This window comes from Salmo salar, chromosome ssa11, assembly GCF_905237065.1.
Source record: "Salmo salar chromosome ssa11, Ssal_v3.1, whole genome shotgun sequence".
NCBI lineage: Eukaryota > Metazoa > Chordata > Actinopteri > Salmoniformes > Salmonidae > Salmo > Salmo salar.
The window spans coordinates 102,660,863-102,688,362 of record NC_059452.1 but is presented as its reverse complement, the minus strand read 5'-3'; the positions used below and the strand labels follow the sequence as shown (position 1 = coordinate 102,688,362).

Sequence of the window (27,500 nt, the reverse complement as noted above, 5' to 3'; positions counted from 1 at the left end):
GGGACCAGAGTGTTGTTAGAGAGACAGACCAGGGACCAGAGTGTTGTTAGAGAGACAGACCAGGGACCAGAGTGTTGTTAGAGTGACAGACCAGGGACCAGAGTGTTGTTAGAGTGACAGGCCAGGGACCAGAGTGTTGTTAGAAAGACAGACCAGGGACCAGAGTGTTGTTAGAAAGACAGACCAGGGACCAGAGTGTTGTTAGAGAGACAGACCAGGGACCAGACTGTTGTTAGAGTGACAGACCAGGGACCAGAGTGTTGTTAGAGAGACAGACCAGGGACCAGAGTGTTGTTAGAGAGACAGACCAGGGACCAGAGTGTTGTTAGGAGACAGACCAGGGACCAGAGTGTTGTTAGAAAGACAGACCAGGGACCAGAGTGTTGTTAGAGAGGGACCAGGGACCAGAGTGTTGTTAGAGAGGCAGACCAGGGACCAGAGAGTTGTTAGAGAGGCAGACCAGGGACCAGAGTGTTGTTAGAGAGACAGACCAGGGACCAGAGTGTTGTTAGAGAGACAGACCAGGGACCAGAGAGTTGTTAGAGAGGGACCAGCGAGTTGTTAGAGAGGCAGACCAGGGACCAGAGTGTTGTTAGAGAGACAGACCAGGGACAAGACTGTTGTTAGAGTGACAGACCAGGGACCAGAGTGTTGTTAGAGAGACAGACCAGGGACCAGAGTGTTGTTAGAGAGACAGACCAGGGACCAGAGTGTTGTTAGGAGACAGACCAGGGACCAGAGTGTTGTTAGAAAGACAGACCAGGGACCAGAGTGTTGTTAGAGAGGGACCAGGGACCAGAGTGTTGTTAGAGAGGCAGACCAGGGACCAGAGAGTTGTTAGAGAGGCAGACCAGGGACCAGAGTGTTGTTAGAGAGACAGACCAGGGACCAGAGTGTTGTTAGAGAGACAGACCAGGGACCAGAGAGTTGTTAGAGAGGGACCAGCGAGTTGTTAGAGAGGCAGACCAGGGACCAGAGTGTTGTTAGAGAGACAGACCAGGGACCAGAGTGTTGTTAGAGAGACAGACCAGGGACCAGAGTGTTGTTAGAGAGGCAGACCAGGGACCAGAGTGTTGTTAGAGAGACAGACCAGGGACCAGAGTGTTGTTAGAGAGACAGACCAGGGACCAGAGTGTTGTTAGAGAGGCAGACCAGTGACCAGAGTGTTGTTAGAGAGGCAGACCAGGCACCAGAGAGTTGTTAGAGAGGCAGACCAGGGACCAGAGTGTTGTTAGACAGGCAGACCAGGGACCAGAGTGTTGTTAGAGAGGCAGACCAGGGACCAGAGTGTTGTTAGAGAGGCAGACCAGGGACCAGAGTGTTGTTAGAGAGGCAGACCAGGGACCAGAGTGTTGTTAGAGAGGCAGACCAGTGACCAGAGTGTTGTTAGAGAGGCAGACCAGGCACCAGAGAGTTGTTAGAGAGGCAGACCAGGGACCAGAGTGTTGTTAGACAGGCAGACCAGGGACCAGAGTGTTGTTAGAGAGGCAGACCAGGGACCAGAGTGTTGTTAGAGAGGCAGACCAGGGACCAGAGTGTTGTTAGAGAGGCAGACCAGGGACCAGAGTGTTGTTAGAGAGGCAGACCAGGGACCAGAGTGTTGTTAGAGAGGCAGACCAGGGACCAGAGTGTTGTTAGAGAGGCAGACCAGGGACCAGAGTGTTGTTAGAGAGGCAGACCAGGGACCAGAGTGTTGTAAGAGAGGCAGACCAGGGACCAGAGTGTTGTTAGAGAGGCAGACCAAGGACCAGAGAGTTGTTAGAGAGGCAGACCAAGGACCAGAGAGTTGTTAGAGAGGCAGACCAGGGACCAGAGTGTTGTTAGAGAGGCAGACCAGGGACCAGAGTGTTGTTAGAGAGGCAGACCAGGGACCAGAGTGTTGTTAGAGAGGCAGACCAGGGACCAGAGTGTTGTTCTAATCCCAGGTCTGTTGGGGGAATCACATATTAGAAGAATAACTGTGTTAGCTAGCAGTTGGAAGGAAGCAGGTGCCACCTACTGCTGTTGTGCCCTTGAGCAAGGCTCCTAAAGCATAACTAAAACAGTGTCCTCATTTCTCTTTTTATCTTCTGTTGTTTCAGAGTGTCGTGTGATGAAGTCAATGGCCTATGGTAAAATGTCCTCCCCTCTGACCAACCGGGGTTCTCCTCGCTCTGTTGGCCTGTCCAAACGCAGAAAGTCCCCCGCAGGCTCCGGTAAGACTGCAACACACACACACACACACACACACACACACACACACACACACACACACACACACACACACACACACACACACACACACACACACACACACACACACACACACACACACACACACACACTCTCTCTTGTTTCTTTACTGTTGTTGTACTTGTTAAGTAAATGCTGTAAACACTTCAGTCAAACTGAACTTTTTCGTGTCAGCGGACACTGGTCCGGGGACAAGAGACAGTCCTGTAGGATTCTTTCTGTCAAACGGAACCTAAATGAATCTTAACATGTTCTGAACTCTGAACTCTGGGGCCAAGCTCTTTAGGCTAGATAGTGTGTGTTAGTGTTAGTGTTAGTGTGGATGAGTGAGATTGTTTATGAATGTGTTTGTTTAAACGATGTGTTTGTTATTGAATGTGTGTTTGAGTATTTGTGTGTTTATGTGTGCCTGGATCCTGTAGGTGTGTGTATGCCTGTAGGTGTGTGTGTGTGCCTGTAGTTGTTTGTGTGCCTGTAGGTGTGTGTATGCCTGTAGGTGTGTGCTTGTCACTATGAGGATTTCTCACAAGGACAAATACACACTTACATTTTGCCGGTCCCCACGAGGAAAAAGGCTATTTTAGGTTTAATTAAGGATTAGGTTTAGGGTTAGGGTTAGGGTTAGGAGTTAGGATTAGGGTTAGGGTTAGGAGTTAGGTTTAGGTTTGGTCTTTGGGGTTAAGGTTAGGATTAAGGTTAGGTTAATGGTTACGTTTAGGGGTTAGGGAATTGTTTGGTCCCCACAAGGATAGTACAATGTGTGTGTGTGTGTGTATGTGTGTGTGTGTGTGTGTGTGTGTATGTGTGTGTGTGTGTGTGGGGGGGGGGGATAAGGATTAGGATTAATTAAGGATTAGGTTTAGGGTTAGGGTTAGGAGTTAGGATTAGGTTTAGGTTTGGTTTGGGGGGGTTTATACATGTTCTTGCACTCATGAAAAAGTACTGTTGAATTACTACTCATCACTACTACACCAAACGGACTGGTTTTTATAATGGATTGCTATTGAGATGTGTAGTAAACCTGTAGTGATTTATGTAGTATTTTGTCATGAGTGATAAATTGGCATGTTTCACTACTGGTTAACACTACATATTTCCTACTCAAATCACTACATCATTCTCCCTTATTGACTACTGTGTTTTTAACTTTATTTCACTAGTCAGTTAAGAACAAATTCTTATTTACAATGACGGCCTACCCCGGCCAAACCCAGACGACGTTGGGCCAATTGTGCGCCGCCCTATGGGACCCCCAATCACAGCCGGTTGTGATACAGCCTGGATTCAAACCAGGGTGTCTGTAGTGACGCCTCTAGCACTGAGATGCAGTGCCTTAGACCGCTGTGCCACTCGGGAGGCCAACTACTGAGCTTTAGGGTATCTACTACTTAAAATCAACACACATACCTACAATTCCTACACGTTCACTATTGAATCACTAGTAGTGCTGAGTGATTAGTGCTTTTTGAGTTCGGTTCAGTTTCGGTTCGATTATAAAAAAAAAAAATCACTGTTTTCAATTTCGGTTTGAATTATTTTGGTTTGAATTATTTTGGTTTGAATTATTTTGGTTTGAATTATTTTGGTTTGAATTATTTTGGTTTGAATTATTTTGGTTTGAATTATTTGGGTTGAATGCTGTAACACAAAATAAAACAATGAATAAAAGTGCCATGATGGTAGTGACTGTCCATTACTGTTTATCACTTATTAACCAGCATTTATTCACATTACTTTAATCAAATATTTCAGTTGTTGTGTATATTACATTGGTTTTATTTGATGACTTTATTATTTCATTCCAAGTCATCATCTCATCTCTATAGAGCTGCTGCCCGACTTCAACGTAAACAAGGTATACTTTTATGACTGCTGAACACCAACTATCAATCACTTAGACCATGTATTTTTCAGGTAGAGATACCTCGCCAAGCAACAGCTGTCTCTGTATCACCTCATGATCACGATACGTCGCTAAGCAACAGCTGCTCTCTCTATCACCTCATGATCACGATACGTCGCTAAGCAACAGCTGCTCTCTGTATCACCTCATGATCACGATACGTCGCTAAGCAACAGCTGCTCTCTGTATCACCTCATGATCACGATACGTCGCTAAGCAACAGCTGCTCTCTGTATCACCTCATGATCACGATACGTCGCTAAGCAACAGCTGCTCTCTGTATCACCTCATGATCACGATACGTCGCTAAGCAACAGCTGCTCTCTGTATCACCTCATGATCACGATACGTCGCTAAGCAACAGCTGCTCTCTGTATCACCTCATGATCACGATACGTCGCTAAGCAACAGCTGCTCTCTATATCACCTCATGATCACGAAACGTCGCTAAGCAACAGCTGCTCTCTGTATCACCTCATGATCACGATACGTCGCTAAGCAACAGCTGCTCTCTATATCACCTCACAATCACGATACGTCGCTAAGCAACAGCTGCTCTCTATATCCCCTCACGATTGCGCATTCTTGTCTCTTCCATAGCAGGCATAAAAGAAACACAGACCGGACAAGTAGATGCACAATGGATTATGGTCATTGTAGTTAATTACCACGTTTATTGTGCTAAACTATGTAGAATATTGGCCTGTTGGAAACTACAAATCCCTACTATATGGCACAGTTCAGGTTGGAGCTGATGAATCTCTAGAGAAACTACAACTCCCTACTACATGGCACAGTTCAGGTTGGATCTGATGAATCTCTAGAGAAACTACAACTCCCTACTACATGGCACAGTTCAGGTTGGATCTGATTTATCTCTAGAGAAACTACAACTCCCTACTACATGGCACAGTTCAGGTTGGATCTGATGAATCTCTAGAGAAACTACAACTCCCTACTACATGGCACAGTTCAGGTTGGATCTGATGAATCTCTAGAGAAACTACAACTCCCTACTACATGGCACAGTTCAGGTTGGATCTGATTTATCTCTAGAGAAACTGTGCAATGTGCTCATTGAGCTCACAGAATTTAAAATAATTGAACCAATATCATCAGTCAATTAGTTGTTTAAAAATAAAATATATATATATATTTTGGTTAATCGCTCAGCACTAATTACTAGACAATGCCTACATATTACTGCTGTATGCCTACTATCCCTATTGAATTCCTACTTCTATCTGTGTCTGTAGTGTTGTGTTGCTACTGATCACTACTGAATTGGTCCTGATCCTTTTTTCATTTCCTACATGAAACCTTTTGAATTACTATTGAAAACCTTTACTACTGGTTGCCTCTTCAGAATTACTATTGACATTGTCTTGTTTCACTACTGTGTCACTACTACACTAGTGAACATTTTATTTTCTCAAGTTTCTAACTGTAGTTATAAACTGGCTGGTTCGAGCCCTGAATGCGGATTGGCTGACAGCTGTGGTATATCAGACCGTATACCACGGGTATGACAAAACATGTATTTTTACTGATCTAATTACGTTGCTAACAAGTTTATAATAGTAATAAGGCACCTCGGGGGTTTGTGGTATATGGCCAATATACCACGGTTAAGGGCTGTGTCCAGGCACTCTGCGATGCATCGTGCGTAAGAACCTCCCTTAGCCGTGGTATATTGGCCATATTCCACACCCCCTCGTGCCTTATTGTAACGGCCGTCGTTGAAGAGAGTAGACCAAGGCGCAACGTGGTTAGTGCTCATCATGAATTTATTAAAGATAGAACACTTTAAACAAAAAACAAGAAACCGACAGCCAAACAGTTCTGTCAGGTGCAAACCAGAAATTAACTACCCACAAACCCCAAAGGAAAACAGGCTGCCTAAGTATGACTCCCAATCAGCGACAACGATGTACAGCTGTCCCTGATTGAGAGCCATACCAGGCCAAAACAAAGAAATACAAAGCATAGAAAAAAGGACATAGAATGCCCACCCAAATCACACCCTGACTAAACCTAAATAGAGGCATAGAAAAGGCTCTCTCAGGTCAGGGCATGACACTTATTGCTTAATTATATCGTCAAACAACAAATAATAAGCTTATACAAACTGCATTTTTTAATTTGATTAATTACATATTAAATGACATATATACACTCTTTTGTTAAACCATTTGAGGCCTTGTCTTCATTCAGCTTTAACTTAACTATCTTCAGATCCTCTTTTTCTGTTGCAGCTACATTTCTCCACCACGTGTCCTTTAAGTAAACAAATGAAAGTACAAGACACAGTCAATTAAAAGCCATTATCGGCTAACAGAGATCAACTAAGACAACACAGAAAAACATTTCAGAAACAATATTAATCTTATCAACAATGACCTCCGGTCTTCTTATGTCAAGGGTCTCCTTGGCAACAGGTCAAAAGAGGTAAACAGAATGGGTAGGTATACCAATATGAACATACTGTACATTTGCATACAAACACACATACTTATTAGCAAGGATGACGAAAACAGAGGTTATATAGCTACATTTCAATGTGGCTAGCAGGCTACACTCAGTACGTATCTATGACAATGGTTAACGGCTAAGACTGTTTTGGCTAGCAATTTTTTGATGTGGTAAAAAGTTAAATAAATGGCTAAACAACGACATGAAAGTATTTATAAAGCAAAAAGGAAAGTAAAAAAGTTATGAACGACGGGATGGTGAAGGATGAAAGATGATTTACATCCGGGATTGTTAAAAACAATAGCTAGCTAACAACAACCAACCGCTTCCTGTTTTTTCTTCTTCTGATCGCGAAAAGCCGGTGTAGTAAAGCTGTAGTGGTTTGACTACTTATTTACTAGCAACATCAAGTAGTCAAAACACTACAGCTTTACAACACCGGCTCTTCGCGACCACCGAAGAAGATAAAACAGGAAGCAGTTGGTTGTTGTTAGCTGTTTCAAAATCTCTTCCTGATTACTACAGGAAACACTACTGTTTTCCTACTGAACACTGTAACATCACTACCTGATTACGACAGGAAACACTACTGTTTTCCTACTGAACACTATAACATCACTACCTGATTACGACAGGAAACACTACTGTTTTCCTACTGAACACTATAACATCACTACCTGATTACGACAGGAAACACTACTGTTTTCCTACTGAACACTGTAACATCACTACCTGATTACTACAGGAAACACTACTGTTTTCCTACTGAACACTGTAACATCACTACCTGATTACTACAGGAAACACTACTGTTTTCCTACTGAACACTATAACATCACTACCTGATTACTACAGGAAACACTACTGTTTTCCTACTGAACACTATAACATCACTACCTGATTACGACAGGAAACACTACTGTTTTCCTACTGAACACTATAACATCACTACCTGATTACGACAGGAAACACTACTGTTTTCTTACTGAACACTATAACATCTCTACTTGTGTATCTTGAGTAGGGCATAAACTACACATTCACTACACAATCCCTCCCAAGTCTCTACGTAGTCACTACTGCACCAATAGGTTTTGTGTTTTAATAGTTTAGTACTTTTTTGATGAGGGTGCCCTGACAGACCTAGGCGGGCTTGTGTTTATCCGTGTATTAGTGTTCATGCTGGTGATCAACTGCGTCCCAAATGACAGCCTATTCCATTTTGTAGTGCACAATTTTTTACTAGAGCCCTATGGACCCCCATCAATAGTAGTGCACTACAAAAAGGGAATAGGGTGCCATTTGAGATGACGCCATGATGATTTTCTCCTCTGTGTCTGAGTCAACACTGCAGCTGATGAACAACTGCATGAAGAACTGTCTGGCACTGTGTGTGTGTGTGTGTGTGTGTGTGTGTGTGTGTGTGTGTGTGTGTGTGTGTGTGTGTGTGTGTGTGTGTGTGTGTGTGTGTGTGTGTGTGTGTGTGTGTGTGTGTGTGTGTGTGTGTGTGTGTGTGTGTCTGCCAGTGCATACATGAATTCAAATTGAGAGCGAAAGAGGAAATGAGAGACGGATCGAGGGGGAGAGGGAGAGAGTGTGGGAGAGAGGGGAAGAGAGAGGGAGGGAGTGAGGATGAGAGGGAAAGAGGGTAGAGAGGGAGGGAGGGAGTGGGTTGGTGACTCAATCCTGCAGATTCTCACAAACTAGCAGTCTGTACCCGGCATAGGGTTGGGTTACAGCAGTCTGTACCCGGCATAGGGTTGGGTTACAGCAGTCTGTACCCGGCATAGGGTTGGGTTACAGCAGTCTGTACCTGGCATAGGGTTGGGTTACAGGAGTCTGTACCCGGCATAGGGCTGGGTTACAGCAGTCTGTACCCAGCATAGGGTTGGGTTACAGCAGTCTGTAATGGCATAGGGCTGGGTTACAGCAGTCTGTACCCGGCATAGGGCTGGGTTACAGCAGTCTGTAATGGCATAGGGCTGGGTTACAGCAGTCTGTACCCGGCATAGGGCTGGGTTACAGCAGTCTGTACCCGGCATAGGGTTGGGTTACAGCAGTCTGTACCCGGCATAGGGTTGGGTTACAGCAGTCTATACCGGGCATAGGGTTGGGTTACATCAGTCTGTACCCGGCATAGGGTTGGGTTACAGCAGTCTGTACCGGGCATAGGGTTGGGTTACAGCAGTCTGTACCCGGCATAGGGTTGGGTTACAGCAGTCTGTACCCGGCATAGGGTTGGGTTACAGCAGTCTGTACCCGGCATAGGGCTGGGTTACATCAGTCTGTACCCGGCATAGGGTTGGGTTACAGCAGTCTGTACCCGGCATAGGGTTGGGTTACAGCAGTCTGTACCCGGCATAGGGCTGGGTTACAGCAGTCTGTACCCGGCATAGGGTTGGGTTACAGCAGTCTGTACTCGGCATAGGGTTGGGTTTCAGCAGTCTGTACCCGGCATAGGGTTGGGTTACAGCAGTCTGTACCCGGCATAGGGTTGGGTTACAGCAGTCTGTACCCGGCATAGGGTTGGGTTTCAGCAGTCTGTACCCGGCATAGGGCTGGGTTACAGCAGTCTGTACCCGGCATAGGGTTGGGTTACAGCAGTCTGTACCCGGCATAGGGTTGGGTTACAGCAGTCTGTAATGGCATAGGGTTGGGTTACAGCAGTCTGTAATGGCATAGGGTTGGGTTACAGCAGTCTGTACCCGGCATAGGGTTGGGTTACAGCAGTCTGTACCCGGCATAGGGTTGGGTTACAGCAGTCTGTACCCGGCATAGGGTTGGGTTACAGCAGTCTGTACCCGGCATAGGGTTGAGTTACAGCAGTCTGTACCCGGCATAGGGTTGGGCCATTCAGACAGTAGTGCTCGTGTGTGTTTGCGTACGTGCATGCCTGTGTGTGTGTGTGTGTGTGTGTTTACATGTTTGTGCATATGTTTGTTTATGTGCGTGCTGATCTGTGTTAATGCACGTGTAGTTGCTTTGCTATCCTCCATATTGCATCACGCCCAATACAAAAAATACTATTATAAATAGGAGTATAAATATCTTCCTCCTGTATGATGACTGTTTTCTCTGAAATGCTTATCGGTTTGACCTATTGTTGTGATGAGAGAGAAAAGCTAGAGAGAAAAGCTAGAGAGGAGAGAGAGAGAGAGAGAGAGAGAGAGAGAGAGAGAGAGAGAGAGAGAGAGAGAGAGAGAGAGAGAGAGAGAGATGTTATCGCAGGTGCAGCGAAATGCTTATGTTTCTAGCTCCAACAGTGCAGTAATACTTAACAATACAAAACAATACAAACAAAAGACAGCGAGAAAGAGACGGATAGACAGAATGGTGGGGAGAGAGTGACAGATAGACACAGAGTAGGTGGTAGAGAGAGAGTGGGGGAGAGAGAGAGAATGGTGGGGAGAGAGTGACAGACAGACAGACAGACAGACACAGACAGACAGACAGACAGACAGACAGACAGACAGACAGACAGACAGACAGACAGACAGACAGACAGACAGACAGACAGACAGACAGACAGACAGACAGACAGACAGACAGACAGACAGACAGAGTGGGGGGAGAGAGAGAGACAGATAGACAGAGAGTAGGGGAGAGAGAGTGTGTGGGGGGAGGGGGAGAGAGAGACAGGTAGACAGAGAGTGGGGAGGAGGGGAGAGAGAGAGAGACAGATAGACAGAGAGAGAGAAAGAGTGTGGGGGGAGGGGGGAGAGAGAGACAGATAGACAGAGAGTGGGGGAGAGATAGACAGGGGATAGACAGGGGGAGAGAGTGTGGGGGGGGGGGAGAGAGACAGATAGACAGAGAGTGGGGGAGAGAGAGAGTGTGGGGGGAGGGGGAGAGAGAGACAGATAGACAGAGAGTGGGGGGAGAGAGAGAGGGGGGAGGGAGAGTGGGGGGGAGAGAGAGACAGACAGAGAGTAGGGGGGAGAGAGAGAGGGGGAGAGAGACAGATAGACAGAGAGTGGGGGGAGAGACACAGAGATGGACATAGCAAGTGAATAGGTTCTGTGAAGCCTAGATGGACATAGCAGGTGAATAGCTTCTGTGAAGGCTTGATGGACATAGCAGGTGAATAGGTTCTGTGAAGGCTTGATGGACATAGCAGGTGAATAGGTTCTGTGAAGCCTAGATGGACATAGCAGGTGAATAGGTTCTGTGAAGCCTAGATGGACATAGCAGGTGAATAGGTTCTGTGAAGCCTAGATGGACATAGCAGGTGAATAGGTTCTGTGAAGGCTTGATGGACATAGCAAGTGAATAGGTTCTGTGAAGCCTAAATATGTTTTGCTGATTTACATAGTTCAGGGAGCGAGTTATCATTTGTAATATGATTGGATCAAACTGTTTTAGAAGAGCCGGCTGTTTGGGAGTCGGAGTGTGTGTGTGTGTGTGTGTGTGTGTGTGTGTGTGTGTGTGTGTGTGTGTGTGTGTGTGTGTGTGTGTGTGTGTGTGTGTGTGTGTGTGTGTGTGTGTGTGTGTGTGTGTGTGTGTGTGTGTGTGTGTGTGTGTGCACGTGAGAGTGAGTTGCTGTGGAAACGCGGAGCAGAGAGAGCATGTGGAGACAATCGCGACGACCATATATGGAGCTGGTTTCCTGTTTAGCAGTCTGGTGGAACACTGCGATAATGGTACTGCTTTCTGATTGGTGTCAGACAGGCAGAATGTTAACAGGTTCTAAGAACTGGCTGGGTTCCATGCTGAGGTTCTGTCTGTCTGGGTTAGAGCTAGGCAAAATGGACCAAAAGCTATATGTGACCGACCGGCTTGATTCGGTCTTACGTAGCAGCATTTGAAACTGTGTTTTTTTACATTGGATAAAAGTGGAGACTCAGAGCTACAAAATGGTATATCATACACTACAGTTGAGGAACAATGGGAAAGTAATTGTGCTATGAAAATGTATAAACTTGCAGCCCCCACTCTTGAGAAAATGGCCTTCGAATGTTTTGGTACACCTACTGGAGAGTTCTTCTTTGTCTACATCCATTCAGCATAGTTCACACCCTCTTAAGCCTTAGCCCCACCCATCTCTTTAATAAGGGTTCACATGTAAGGTCATGTGCTAAACAGAGTGAGTACAGTAGTGTACTGAACAACCAAAGATTACATGACTAAAGGCTGGTTTATACTACGTCTATTGACATGTCTGTAGACAGTTGTCGTAGTGACATCCTGAACATTCTCTTGTCATCCGACATCAAACTTGTTGTTGTCGTTATGAAAAAGTATAAACCCCAAAACGGCATGACATCAGCTGCCTGGTGGTCCAAAATAGGTGGATTTTAACACCAATATACCCATCCATATAAAAATGTATTTAGTAAATGTCAATCTAGTAAATCTGGCAACTAAAAGCAACTTTCTAAACAATGTTTTGGTTTGTTTCTAGCTTGTTAGTTAGCTAGCTAGCATTAAGTTAAGTTCGCTGGCTAGCCAGTTCATATATTTACTGTACAGTATCATAGCTGACAACATCTTAACTTAAGCACATTTTTATTCATTATTACGTGAAAATAAACTCACAACAAGATCATTATTTACAGGTTAGTTGGAAGCTACTTACAGAAAATAGCTTATGGTTGTGAGTTTGACGAATTAAAAGCAGGGCATTCTACCAGAGAATTTGAGAACTTGGACACTTTCTCATTGGCCTAATGTTATATCCTAATCTGACTTTGGTGCAGGTCATGTTGTTCTTCACATTACCGTCTCTGGTAAGCACACACTATATCAAATTAAATCAACGTTTATTTGTCACATGCACAAGTCATAATGTTACTACCATGCATGCATCTGCAGGTAGCTAAAGCTAACCAACTCAGTTCAATGTTGGCTAGCCAGCTAACATAAAGCTCTAACTAGCAATGCAAATGGCTTTCTTAGATACGAATAATATAATATTATTATACACGTAACGTTAGCGAGCCAGCCAGCCAGCTAACGTTAGCTAGCGAACAGTACGCTTTAACTTGCAATGAAAACTACTTTCTGACAAAATGTGAAACTTATAATACTGGAACATGTAGCTAGCTAGACTCTCATACCCATATACATGGATTAACTATTCACCCTCTCTGTCACCATGGTTTCCCTTAGTTTGAAGATGTAATCCGGAGACAGGTATTTTATACAACAGCTTCTGTATGTTCTCTTTTCGACTCCCTCCGCATATTTGCAATCCAACGCTAGAATTTTCTCCATCTCCTTAGCTATCATACTCTGCTTCCACTGGGTATTTCACTGATTTCAAAACAGTCAACTTCTTCCGTGACAACAACACTGTTGATCGCCGTTTCAGAAGACTATACAATGTCTGGTTCAATGAAAATGTTTTGACCTAAATCAGGGATTTCCTCATCGTCTGATTCATTTTCAGAGTAAGAGAGAGACAACATGGCACGATCGTCCTCCAGAAAGAGGAGAGCATTAGCAACACTTTTGCAGTTCTTTGTGATGTCTTTCAAAAAAGCTGCATTAGAAAGGATGATCTACACATACTGAGCAGCTCATGTTATAGTCAGTGGCATGCTACATGGTAGACCAATCCGAACTCATCTCTCGGCATGTCCAGCCCATCCATTATCTCAGCCAATCATGGCTAGCAGGAAGGTTCCTGTCTTTTTCTGTGGCTAAACCAACTGGGCTCGTAATTTAACTATTGTATTCATATTTACAGATGGCATACACATTTGTTATTAAGGCACATGGAAGTCCACAAGTTCCAGAAGGAATTTCTGCCAAAAAACACATTTTGATAAAAAAAAAAAAAAAGTCCTTTGAAGTTGTGACGTGCGACATACGCCTAGTTTCCTGAAACAAGTCACATATCATGATAAATTCACTGAATTATCAGAATGACGATAAATTGAACGATAAGTTTACACCAGTTACTTTATGTTACCCTTAAAACTACTACAGCTACTATCAGTTTGGGTTCCATTCTCAGGTTCTATATCAGTCTGGGTTCCATTCTCAGGTTCTACATCAGTCTGGGTTCCATTCTCAGGTTCTATATCAGTCTGGGTTCCATTCTCAGGTTCTATATCAGTCTGGGTTCCATTCTCAGGTTCTACATCAGTCTGGGTTCCATTCTCAGGTTCTATATCAGTCTGGGTTCCATTATCAGGTTCTACATCAGTCTGGGTTCCATTCTCAGGTTTTATATAATTCTGGGTTCCATTCTCAGGTTCTATATCAGTCTGGGTTCCATTCTCAGGTTCTATATCAGTCTGGGTTCCATTCTCATCTCCTATATCAGCCTATGTTCCTTTATCAGGTTCTATATGAGTAGGTTCCATTCTCAGGTTCTATATCAGTCAAAGTTCCATTATCAGGTTCTATATTTTCTGGGTTCCATTCTCAGGTTCTAAATCAGCCTAGGTTCCATTCTCAGGTTCTATTTCAGTCTGGGTTCCATTCTCAGGTTCTATATCATTCTGGGTTCCATTCTCATCTCCTATATCAGTCTCTGTTCCATTCTCTGGTTCTATATCAGTCTGGGTTCCATTCTCATCTCCTATATCAGTCTAGGTTCCATTCTCAAGTTCTATTTCTGTCTGGGTGCCATTCTCAGGGTCTAAATTACGTCTGATGTTCATTTCTCAGGGTCTTAGTCAGTCAGTATAACATTCTCAGTTTCTATAGTGAATTGGTTTAAACATTCTCAGGTTCGGTGTTTCGTAGACAGCTGTTACTGTCTGAGGTTGGAGACTGAAATAGCTGCTGTGATACTGGACTGAAATGCATCATATAACTGAAATAGTTTCTGTGCTCTATACCTGCCCTTGTGTTCTCTCTACACGGAGAGAACAGACTTAGAGGGTTATCTCCAAACCTTCAGCCTGGAAAACAACCTTTTATTAACACTGATGATATTTTTTAAACAGGTTAATTTAATGCAATCCTATATACACCCACAGTCTCTACCTCTTTCTGTCCCTCCTTCCCTCTTCCTCCCTCCATCTCTCCATTTCTGTCCTTCCCTCTCCCTCCTTCCATATATCTCCATTTCCCTCCTTCCCTCTTCCTCCCTCCATCTCTCCATTTCTGTCCTTCCCTCTCCCTCCTTCCATATATCTCCATTTCTCTCCTTCCATCTCCCTCCCTCCATCTCTCTCTCTCTCTCTCTATCTCTGTGTGCATGCACGTGTGCGAGTGTGTATTTGTGGGTCATCGTACAGCATCTTCAGAACTGCTGAATTACACCCACAATGCATCATGTTCCCCCAGACTTCCTCCATGTCTGTCTGTAGTTCAGAGGATGGGCGTACATTTTCATAAATGCCTTACTATACTTCATTCCCAAACATTCTGTGAATTTATTAAAAGGTGAAAATGACCATATCTAAGTGCTCGCATGTCAGAAAATGTTAAAGAAAATGTCATATTCTTCCTGGGGGTATAAGATTTCACGTTGCTAAAACGCTGTCAGTTCCATTTTAATGTGGCTGTATACCCAGTTCTAGAGTTCCAGGAGGCCTAGAACTGTACCATTGGAACCTATGGAATGGAACAGAATTCTGAGAAACAATGGAATGGAACAGAATTCTGAGAGACAATGGAATGGAACAGAATTCTGAGAGACAATGGAATGGAACAGAATTCTGAGAAACAATGGAATGGAACAGAATTCTGAGAGACAATGGAATGGAACAGAATTCTGAGAGACAATGGAATGGAACAGAATTCTGAGAAACAATGGAATGGAACAGAATTCTGAGAGACAATGGAATGGAACAGAATTCTGAGAAACAATGGAATGGAACAGAATTCTGAGAGACAATGGAAAAAGCGGAAGTCTAGCAATGTGTACAACATTCTAAATGTATCACTTATAATGGTCCAGTATGGCTCAGTTAGCAGCGCCAGGATCATGTGTTCAATTCCCACTGGGGTCGCATATACTAATACAAAAATGTATCCACTCACTGTACCGTAAGTCATACTGGATACAAGTGTGTGTTAAATGGCTATATTAATCTGCAATATTTCATTTCCACCTGAATTGACTAAGAGGTCTGTGTCTGTCTGTGTGTGTGTGTGTGTGTGTGTGTGTGTGTGTGTGTGTGTGTGTGTGTGTGTGTGTGTGTGTGTGTGTGTACCCCACCTGGTGCCCACTGACTCTGGCTCCTCTTGCGTGAGCAGATACACTCACTACCACAGATGAGACCTCTGTATGGTGTTTGTGTCATGGTTGTTTCAGTTTCATCAGATAGAGAAAGTAATCAATACGGTGCTCCCTCCCTCCCTCCCTCCCTCCCTCCTCCTCCTCCCTCCCTCCCTCCCTCCTCCCTCCTCCCTCCCTCCCTCCCTCCCTCCCTCCCCTAGGGCCATGTGGTGTGATACACAGTTAAATGGTTTATCAGTAGAGCTGTGAGTTAGGGCTCATCACTCACCTTTCTGATAGGAGCAGAGGATATCAGGGAAGAGGAGAGGAGATGGGAGGAGAGGAGAGGAGAGGAGAGGAGAGGGGGAGAAGAGGAGAGGAGAGGATATCAGGGAAGAGGAGAGGAGAGGAGAGGAGAGGAGAGGAGAGGAGAGGAGAGGAGAGGAGAGGAGAGGAGAGGAGAGGAGAGGAGAGGAGGAGTGGGGAGGGGAGGGGAGAGGAAGAGGAGGAAAGAATAAAAGAGGAGTCTAATACTGAGATATCGTCTCACACATTCTCTCTCATCTTGTCTCTCTATTTCTCTCCATCATCTCACTCTCTCCCTCTCTCATCTCTCTATCCATCGCTCATCTTTCTCTATCCCTCCCTCTCTCTTTTCTCTCTCTGTAATGGGAAGTTCGACTCTTTTTGCTGACGGATCTTTTCAACTCGTTCAGTCAAAAGAACAAGTCTTTATACTCTTTTCGTTCAATTGATTCAGTAACGCCCAGAGCTTGTAGGACCTGCTACTGGCGAACGATGGACTAAACCTTCCAAAATAATCATGATTCGACAAGCCTCGCGTTCACCATACGGGGCTTATTGGAGCTGTCATTTTGTGACTGAGACTTACAAAAGTGTGCTTCGAACAATGTAGCATACAGTCGTGGCCAAAGGTTTTGAGAATGACACAAATATTTATTTTCACACTCTGCTGCCTCCGTTTGTATGATGGCAATTTGCATATACTCCAGAATGTTATGAAGAGTGATCAGATGAATTGCTATTAATTGCAAAGTCCCTCTTTGCCATGCAAATGAACTAAATCCCCCCAAAACATTTCCACTGCATTTCAGCCCTGCCACAAAAGGACCAGCTGACATCATGTCAGTGATTCTCTCGTTAACACAGGTGTCAGTGTTGACGAGGACAAGGCTGGAGATCACTCTGTCATGCTGATTGAGTTCGAATAACAGAACTGGAAGCTTCAAAAGGAGGGTGGTGCTTGGAATCATTGTTCTTCCTCTGCCAACCATGGTTACCTGCAAGGAAACACGTGTCGTCATCATTGCTTTGCACAAAAAGGGCTTCACAGGCAAGGATATTGCTGCCAGTAAGATTGCACCTAAATCAACCATTTATCGGATCATCAAGAACTTCAAGGAGAGCGGTTCAATTGTTATGAAGAAGGCTTCAGGGCGCCCAAGAAAGTCCAGTAAGTGCCAGGACCGTCTCCTAAAGTTGATTCAGCTGTGGGATCGGGGCACCACCAGTACAGAGCTTGCTCAGGAATGGCAGCAGGCAGGTGTGAGTGCATCTGCACGCACAGTGAGGCGAAGACTTTGGTGGATGGCCTGGTGTCAAGAAGCGCAGCTAAGAAGTCTCTTCTCTCCAGGAAAAACATCAGGGACAGACATATTCTGCAAAAGGTACAGGGATTGGACAGCTGAGGACTGGGGTAAAGTCATTTTATCTGATGAATCCCCTTTCCGATTGTTTGGGGCATCTGGAAAAAAGTTTGTCCGGAGAAGACGAGGTGAGTGCTACCATCAGTCCTGTGTCATTCCAACAGTAAAGCATCCTGAGACCATTCATGTGTAAACATAGCCATGAATAAAGAATGGTACCAACAAATCCACCAGGAGCAACTTCTCCCAACCATCCAGGAACAGTTTGGTGACGAACAATGCCTTTTCCAGCATGATGGAACACCTTGCCATAAGGCAAAAGTGATAACTAAGTGGCTCAGGGAACAAAACATCGATATTTTGGATCCATGGCCAGGAAACTCCCCAGACCTTAATCCCATTGAGAACTTGTGGTCAATCCTCAAGAGGCGGGTGGACAAACAAAAACCCACAAATTCTGACAAATTCCAAGCATTGATTATGCAAGAATGGACTGCCATCAGTCAGGATGTGGCCCAGGAGTTAATTGACAGCATTCCAGGGCGGATTGCAGAGGTCTTGAAAAAGAAGGGTCAACACTGCAAATATTGACTCTTTGCATCAACTTCATGTAATTGTCAATAAAAGCCTTTGACACTTATGAAATGCTTGTAATTATACTTCAATATTCCATAGTAACATCTGACAAAAATATCTAAAGACACTGAAGCAGCAAACTTTGTGAAAATTAATATATGTGTCATTCTCAAAACTTTTGGCCATGACTGTACATTTGTGACTGCTAGGCATACAAATAAGAGTATTTCTTGATACCTTTGACATGAGTTCTAGTTGCGGTCGCAACTGGACTAGATTGCAAACAAATGTTGGTGGAATGCAATTGGTTGGCTGCAGTGCATGAGAGCGATAAACACAATATCTTTCTGCAGCAGCCAAACGATTCCTTCTGGACTTTGTACATACAGGCTGTGTTTGTTTTGGTTCTGGTTTTGATTTTTGTCCATCGATAACTTTCAATGATTAATTACATTACATTTGTATCTGCCAAGGCTGCAGCTACTCTTCCTGGGGTCCAGCAAAATTAAGGCAGTTTATACAGTTTTAAAAACATTACAATACATTCACAGATTTCACAACACACTGTGTGCCCTCAGGCCCCTACTCCACCACTACCACATATCTACAGTACTAAATCCATGTGTATAGTGTGTATGTTTTCGTGTGCATGTGTCTGTGTCTATGTTTGTGTTGCTTCACAGTCCCTGATGTTCCAGAAGGTGTATTTTGACCTGTTTTTTAAATCTAATTTTACTGCTTGCATCAGTTACTTGATGTGGAATAGAGATCCATGTAGTCATGGCTTTATGAGGTACTGTGCGCCTCCCATAGTCTGTTCTGGACTTGGGGACTGTGAAGAGACCTCTGGTGACATGACTTTTGGTGTATGCATGGGTGTCTGATCTGTGTGCTAGTCGTTTAAACAGACAGCTCTCTGCATTCAACATGTCAATACCTCTCATAAATACAGGTAGTGATGAAGTCAATCTCTCCTTCTCGTTGAGCCAGGAGAGATTGACCTGCATATTATTAATATTAGCTCTCTGTGTACATCCGTGCGGGCCTATTCTGAACCAATTACAATTTTCCTAAGTCCCTTTTTGTGGCACCTGACCACACAACTGAACAGGTGCAGCAAAACTAGGGCCTGAAGGACCTGCCTTGTTGATAGTGTTGTTAAGAAGGTAGAGTAACGCTTTATTATGGACAGACTTCTCCCCATCTTAGCTACTGTTGTATAAACATGTTTTGACCATGACAGTTTACAATCCAGGGTTACTCCAAGCAGTTTAGTCACCTCAACTTGCTCAATTTCCACATTATTTATTACAATATTTAGTTGAGGTTTAGGGTTTAGTTAATGATTTGTCCCAAATACAATGCTTTTAGTTTTGAAAATATTTAGTACTGACTTATTCATTGCCACCCATTCTGAAACTGACTGCAGCTCTTTGTTAAGGGTTGCAGTGATTTCACTCACTGTAGTAGCTGACATGTATAGTGTTGTGTCATCCACATACATAGACACACTGGCTTTACTGAAGGCCAGTGACATGTCCTTAGTAAAGATTGAATAAAGAAAGGGGCCTAGACAGCTGCCTTGGGGAATTCCTCATTCTACCTGGATTATGTTAGAGAGGCTTCCATTAAATAACACCCTCTGTGTTCTGTTAAACAGGTAACTCTTTATCCACAATATAGCAGGCAGTGTAAAGCTATAACACATATGTACTTCCAGTATCAGACTATGATCAATAATGTCAAAAGCCGCACTGAAGTCTAACAAAACAGACCTCACAATCTGTTTATCATCAATTTCTCTCAGCCAATCATCAGTCATTTGTGTAAGTGCTGTACTTGTTGAATGTCCTTCCTATAAGCATGCTGAAAGTTTGTTGTCAATTTGTTTACTGTAAAATAGCATTGTATCTGGTCAAACACCATTTTTTCCAAAAGTTTACTAAGGGTTGGTAACAGGCTGATTGGTTGGCTATTTGAGCCAGTAAAGGGGGAATTATTATTCTTAGGTAGCGGAATGACTTTTGCTTCCCTCCAAGCCTGGGGGCAGTGGTGGAAAAAGTACCCAATTTTCATACTTGAGTTAAAGTAAAGATACCTTAATAGAAAATGCCTCAAGTGAAAGTAACCCAGTAAAATCCTACTTGAGTAAAAGTCCAAAGGTATTTGGTTTAAAATATACTTAAGTATCAAAAGTGAAAGTATAAATAATTTCAAATTCCTTTTATTAAACAAACCTGACAGCACGATTTTCTTATTTTTTAAATTCATGGATAGCCAGGGGCACACTCCAACACTCAGACATAATTTACAAACAAAGCATTTGTGTTTAGTGAGTCTGCCAGATCAGATGCAGTAGGGATGACCAGGTATTTTCTCTAAGTGCCTGAATTAGACTATTTTCCTGTCCTGCTAAGCATTCAAAAATGCAACGAGTACTTTTGGGTGTCAGGGAAAATGTATGGAGTAGAAAGTACATTATTTTCTTTAGGAATGTAGTGGAGTAAAATTAAACTTTGTCAAACATATGAAAAGTAAAGTAAAGTACAGATAACCAAAAAAAAACTACTTCGGTATTACTCTAGTATTTTTTTTTACAACACTGCCTGGGGGCACACACTTTCCAGTAGGCTTAAATTAAAAATATGGCAAATAGGAGTGCCAATATTGTCCTCTATTATCCTCAGAAATGTTCCATCCAGTGAAACAATCATTAAAGTTGTTGGCAATATCAGTTGGTTTTGTGATTCAATGAATGATGGATCTGAGTTTGCCTTTTTTCCCCAAAATGTCATTTAAGGTGTTCCAAAGCTTTTTACTCTCATGCTTTAAATCAAATAAAAGAATCTTAATGTTATTTGTCACATGTGCCGAATACAACAGGTGTTCGTCACCTTACAGTGAAATGCTTACTTACAAGCCCTTAACCAACAATGCAGTTTTAAGAAAAATAAGTGTTAAGAAAGTATTTACTAAAATAAACTGAAGTCAAAAATAAATAAATAAAAAATAGAAACGAAGAAAATAGAAAAATACCAAAAAATTAAAGAGCAACAATAAGATAATAGTAACGAGGCTATATACAGGAGGGTACCGGTACAGAGTCAATGTGCGGTGGCATTGGTTAGTCAAGGTAATTGAGGTAATATGTGCATGTAAGTAGAGTTATTAAAGTGACTATGCATAGATAATAACAGAGAGTAGCAGCGGAGTAAAAGAGGGGGGGGGGGGGGGAATGTAAATAGTCTGGGTAGCCATTTGATTAGCTGTTCAGGAGTCTTATGGCTTGGGGGTAGAAGCTGCTAAGAAGCCTTTTGGACCTAGACTTGGCGCTCTGGTACCACTTGCCATGCGGTAGCAGAGAGAACAGTCTATGACTCGGGTGGCTGGAGTCTTTGACAATTTTTAGGGCCTTCCTCTGACACCGCCTGGTATAGAGGTCCTGGATGGCAGGAAGCTTAGCCCCAGTGATGTACTGGGCCGTTCACACTACCATCTGTAGTGCCTTGAGGTCGGAGGCTGAGCAGTTGCCATACCAGGCAGTGATGCAACCAGTCAGGATGCTGTCGATGGTGCAGCTGTAGAACTTTTTGAGGATCTGAGGACCCATGCCAAATCTTTTCAGTCTCCTGAGGGGGAATAAGCTTTGTCGTGCCCTCTTCACGACTGTCTTGGTGTGTTTGGACCATGATAGTTTGTTGGTGATGTGGACACCAAGGAACTTGAAGCTCTCAACCTGCTCCACTACAGCCCTGTCGATGAGAATGGGGGCGTGCTCGGTCCTCCTTTTCCTGTAGTCCACAATCATCTACTTTGTCTTGATCACGTTTCTTAGGCAGAGGTTGTTATCCTGGCACCACATGACCAGGTCATAAATGTGTCAAGTGCATCGTCTGTTTTCTCCTCATTAGACATCATGGACCAACACATTTTATTTACATCAACAACATAGAAATCACTACAAAACGTATTTATTGTATGACCTCTTATACACTAAACATGAATAATTATCAGATGTACTGTAGACCTTTCCTGTCTTCAAGTGACCAAATGTCCCTCTGGTGGCCTCAACAGTGGAATGTTATTCGTATTATTCACAATTTCATGATTAATAATCATTGTAAAAAAAAATACAAAACGGACGCAAATTCAGTGTTTCTATGTCAAACGGTTTTGTTATATTTCAGTCTTCTGTGATGTATATAAAGTGTAATATTGAGATGCAAACTCAATATTGAATACATTTCAACTCTATATCTGACATGGTACAGGTGTCTTCTTTTCTTTAAGCCCATAACCATGTGTGTGGGGTGTATACTGTTGTTTCAAAGTAGATTTGTTTAAGACTACCAAGAAACACTCTGTGTGACCCTGATTTAGCCCACTGCAGTAATTAAACATGTCTTCTGTATAATGCCTGCAGCATGATCTGTTTTCCTGCGTGCACATACTACAGTTTGTGGTCGGAGCTTGTCTCTGTATTTAGCGAGTATTAAACTTGCTGTAGGATTTATTGCGGCCAGCAGGTCAAACAAACAACTGGTCAGTAAAAAGAGTCATTCAAAAAGAAAGAATCATTCGTGAACTGCACATCACTACTCTTCTTTTTGAACGACTCTTTTTACTGACCAGTTCTTTGTTTGACCTGCTGGCCACAATAAATCCTACAGCAGGTCAAACAAATAACTGGACAGTAAAAAGAGTCGTTCAAAAAGAAAGAATCGTTTGTGAACTGCACATCACTACTCTGCATCATACAGTGTAAAGTTAACAGAGACTGCAGATGGTGTTAGAGAGTGTTATTCATCACTTCAGACACAAGCCTTCACCAACAGTCATTATTACCATTATTACCATAATATTATCATACCACACTGTTATACTCTGATATGGGTGGTGTGGTCAACATGCTAAAGGAGAGGGGATGAGAGGAGAGGAGAGGAGAGGAGAAGAGAAGAGAGGAGAAGAGAAGAGAGGAGAAGAGAAGAGAAGAGGGGATGAGAGGAGAGGAGAGGAGAGGAGAAGAGAAGAGAGGAGAAGAGAAGAGAGGAGAAGAGAAGAGAAGAGGAGGGGAGAGGAGAGGATAATTGTCTGGGAAAGGGAAAGGGAATACCTAGTCAGCTGTACAACTGAATGCCTTCACCTGAAATTTGTCTTCCGCATTTAACGCGACCCCTCTGAATCAGAGTCTGTTCTTGGTAAAAGAGCATCAGTGCAGTGAGGTAACACTAGATAGCCTTCAGTATTCAACGTTTGTCCAGGTCCCCAGGACATCAGGAGATGCCTTCAATACCGGCCACTAGAGGCAATGTGAGCATCTATTACCATCTAGTAGGGAGATGCCTTCAATACCGGCCACTAGAGGCAACATAGAGCACATATTACCATCTAGTAGGGAGATGCCTTCAATACTGTCCACTAGGGGCAACGTGAGCACATATTACCATCTAGTAGGGAGATGCCTTCAATACTGTCCACTAGGGGCAACGTGGAGCACGTATTACCATCTAGTAGGGAGATGCCTTCAATACCGGCCACTAGAGGCAACGTGAGCACATATTACCATCTAGTAGGGAGATGCCTTCAATACTGTCCACTAGGGGCAACGTGAGCACATATTACCATCTAGTAGGGAGATGCCTTCAATACTGTCCACTAGGGGCAACGTGGAGCACGTATTACCATCTAGTAGGGAGATGCCTTCAATACCGGCCACTAGAGGCAACGTGAGCACATATTACCATCTAGTAGGGAGATGCCTTCAATACTGTCCACTAGAGGCAACGTGAGCACATATTACCATCTAGTAGGGAGATGCCTTCAATACCGTCCACTAGAGGCAACGTGAGCACCTATTACCATCTAGTAGGGAGATGCCTTCAATACTGTCCACTAGAGGCAACGTGAGCACATATTACCATCTAGTAGGGAGATGCCTTCAATACCGGCCACTAGGGGCAACGTGAGCACCTACTACCATCTAGTAGGGAGATGCCTTCAATACCGGCCACTAGAGGCAACGTGAGCACCTACTACCATCTAGTAGGGAGATGCCTTCAATACCGGCCACTAGAGGCAACGTGAGCACCTACTACCATCTAGTAGGGAGATGCCTTCAATACTGTCCACTAGGGGAACGTGAGCACCTACTACCATCTAGTAGGGAGATGCCTTCAATACCGTCCACTAGGGGCAACGTGAGCACATATTACCATCTAGTAGGGAGATGCCTTCAATACTGTCCACTAGAGGCAACATGAGCACATATTACCATCTAGTAGGGAGATGCCTTCAATACCGGCCACTAGAGGCAACGTGAGCACATATTACCATCTAGTAGGGAGATGCCTTCAATACTGTCCACTAGGGGCAACGTGAGCACCTACTACCATCTAGTAGGGAGATGCCTTCAATACTGTCCACTAGGGGCAACGTGAGTTTCCTACAGTGCATTCGGAAAGTATTCAGACCCCTTGACTTTTCCCACATTTTCTTACCTTATAGCCTTATTCTGAAATTGATTAAATAAATACAAATCCTCAGCATTCTACAGACAATACCCCATAATGACAAAGCAAAGAACAGGTTTTGATGACATTTTTGCAAATGTATTAAAAGTAAAAAACAGAAAATCATCCATTAAATAAATATGCTGACACTTTCTATGAGACTCAAAATTGAGCTCAGGTGTATCCTGTTTCCATTGATCATCCTTGAGATGTTTCTACAACTTGATTGGAGTCCACCTGTGGTAAATTAAATTGATTGGACATGATTTGGAAAGGCACACACCTGTCTATATACAGTTGAAGTCACACTTAGGTTTGAGTCATTAAAACTCATTTTTCAACCACTCCACAAATGTCTTGTTAACAAACTATAGTTTTTGAAAGTCGTTTAGGACATCTACTTTGTGCATGACACAAGTCATTTTTCCAACAATTGTTTACAGACAGATTATTTCACTTATAATTCACTGTATCACAATTCCAGTGGGTCAGAAGTTTACACACAATAAGATGACTGTGCCTTTAAACAGCTTGGAAAATTCCAGAATATGATCTCATGGCTTTAGAAGCTTCTGATAGGCTTATTGACATCATTTGAGTCAATTGGAGGTGTACCCGTGGATGTATTTCAAGGCCTACCTTCAAACAGTGCCTCTTTGCTTGACATCATGGGAAAATCAAGAGAAATTAGCCAAGACCTCAGAAAAACATTGTAGACCTCCACAAGTCTGGTTCGTCGTTAGGAGCAATTTCCAAATGCCTGATGGTATCACGTTCATCTGTACAAACAATTGTATGCAAGTATAAAAACCATGGGACCACACAGCCATCATACTGCTCAGGAAGGAGACGCATTCTGTCTCCTAGAGATGAACGTACTTTGGTGCGAAAAGTATAAATCAATCCCAGAACAACAGCAAATTACATTGTGAAGATGCTGGAGGAAACAGGTACAAAAGTATCAATATCCACATTAAAACGAGTCCTATATCGACATAACCTGAAAGGCCGCTTGGCAAGGAAAAAGCCACTGCTCCAAAACTGCCATAAAAAAAGCCAGACTACGGTTTGCAACTGCACATGGAGACAAAGATTGTACTTTTTGGAGAAATGTCCTCTGGTCTGATGAAACAAAAATAGGACTGTTTGGCCATTATGACCATTGTTATGTTTGGAGGAAAAAGGGGGAGGCTTGCAAGCCGAAGAACACCATCCCAACCGTGAAGCACGGGGGTGGCAGCATCATGTTGTGGGGGTGCTTTGCTACAGGAGGGACTGGTGCACTTCACAAAATAGATGGCATCACGAAGCAGGAAACTTATGTGGATATATTGAAGCAACATCTCAAGACATCAATCAGGAAGTTAAAGCTTGGTCACAAATGGGTCTTCCAAATGGACAATGACCCCAAGCATACTTCCAAAGTTGTGGCAAAATAACTTAAGGACAACAAAGTCAAGGTATTGGAGTGGCCATCACAAAGCCCTGACCTCAATCCCATAGAAAATTTGTGGCAGAACTGAAAAAGCGTGTGCGAGCAAGGAGGCCTACAAACCTGACTCAGTTACACCAGCTCTGTCAGGAGGAATGGGCCAAAATTCACCCAACTTATTGTGGGAAGCTTGTGGAAGGCTACCCGAAACGTTTGACCCTAGTTAAACAATTTAAAGGCAATGCTACCAAATACTAATCGAGTGTATGTAAACTTCTGACCCACTTGGAATGTGATGAAATAAATAAAAGCTGAAATAAATCATTCTCTCTACTATTATTCTGACATTTCACATTCTTAAAAGAAAGTGGTGATCCTAACTGACCTAAAACAGGGATTTTTTTACTAGGATTAAATGTCAGGGAATGTATTTGGCTAAGGTGTATGTAAACTAACTAATCTAATGTCTATATAAGGTCCCACAGTTGACAATGCGTGTCAGAGCAAAAACCAAGCCATGAGGTCGAAGGAATTGTCCTTTAGAGCTTCGAGACAGGATTGTGTCGAAGCACAGATCTGGGGAAGGGTACAAACAAATGTCTGCAGCATTGAAGGTCCCCAAGACATTGAAGGTCCCCATCCATCATTCTTAAATGGAAGAAGTTTGAATCCACCAAGCCTCTTCCTAGAGCTGGCTGCCCGGCCAAACTGAGCAATCAAGGGAGAAGGGCCTTGGTCAGGCAGGTGACCAAGAACCTGATGGTCATTCTGACAGTGCTCTTGAGTTCCTCTGTGGAGATGGGAGAACCTTCCAGAGGGACATCCATCTCTGCAGCACTCCACCAATCAGGTCTTTATGGTAGAGTGGCCAGACGGAAGCCACTCCTCAGTAAAAGACACATGACAGCCTGCTTGGAGTTTGCCAAAAGGCACCTAAAGACTCTGGTCTGATGAAACCAACTCTTTAGCCTGAATTCCAAGCATCACATTTGGAGGAAACCTGGCACCATCCTTACGGTGAAGCATGGTGGTGTCAGCATCATGCTTTGGGGTTGTTTTTCAGCAGCAGAGACTGTGAGACTAGTCAGGATTGAGGCAAAGATGAACAAAGCGTTCCTTGATGAAAACCTGCTCTTGAGTGCTCAAGCCCACCTTTCAACAGGACAACCACCCTAAGCACATAGCCAAGACAACATTTTACTTTTAGTAGACACTTATCCGTTTTCATACTTTTTTTCATATGGGTCCCCCGTGGGATTCAAACCCATTACCCTGACATTGCAAGCACCATGCTCTACCAACTGAGCTACATGGGACCGCAGGAGTGGCTTTGGGACAGGTCTCTGAATGTCCTTGAGTGGCTCAGCCAGAGCCAGAGCCTTAACTTGAACCCGATCGAACATCTCTGGAGAGACCTGAAAATAGCTGTGCAGCAACGCTCCCCATCCAACCTGACAGATCTTGAGAGGTTCTGCAGAGAAGGGAGAAACTCCCCATATGCACGTGTGCCAAGCGTGTAGTGTCATACCCAAGAAGACTCGAGGCTGTAATCGCGCCCAAAGTGCTTCAGCAAAGTACTGAGTAAAGGGTC

At 43.6% G+C, this 27,500-nt stretch overlaps 1 protein-coding gene across 2 annotated transcripts in view; it reads left to right on the top strand.

Moving 5' to 3' along the window:
- dclk1a (doublecortin-like kinase 1a) overlaps window positions 1-27,500 on the top strand; it is a 182,713-nt gene that overhangs the window by 85,094 nt on the left and 70,119 nt on the right. For both annotated transcript variants that reach the window (XM_045690206.1, XM_045690208.1), the window contains exon 5: window positions 2,082-2,195. In XM_045690206.1, coding sequence (XP_045546162.1) covers window positions 2,082-2,195 — 114 coding nt within the window. The remainder of the gene's footprint in view (window positions 1-2,081; window positions 2,196-27,500) is intronic.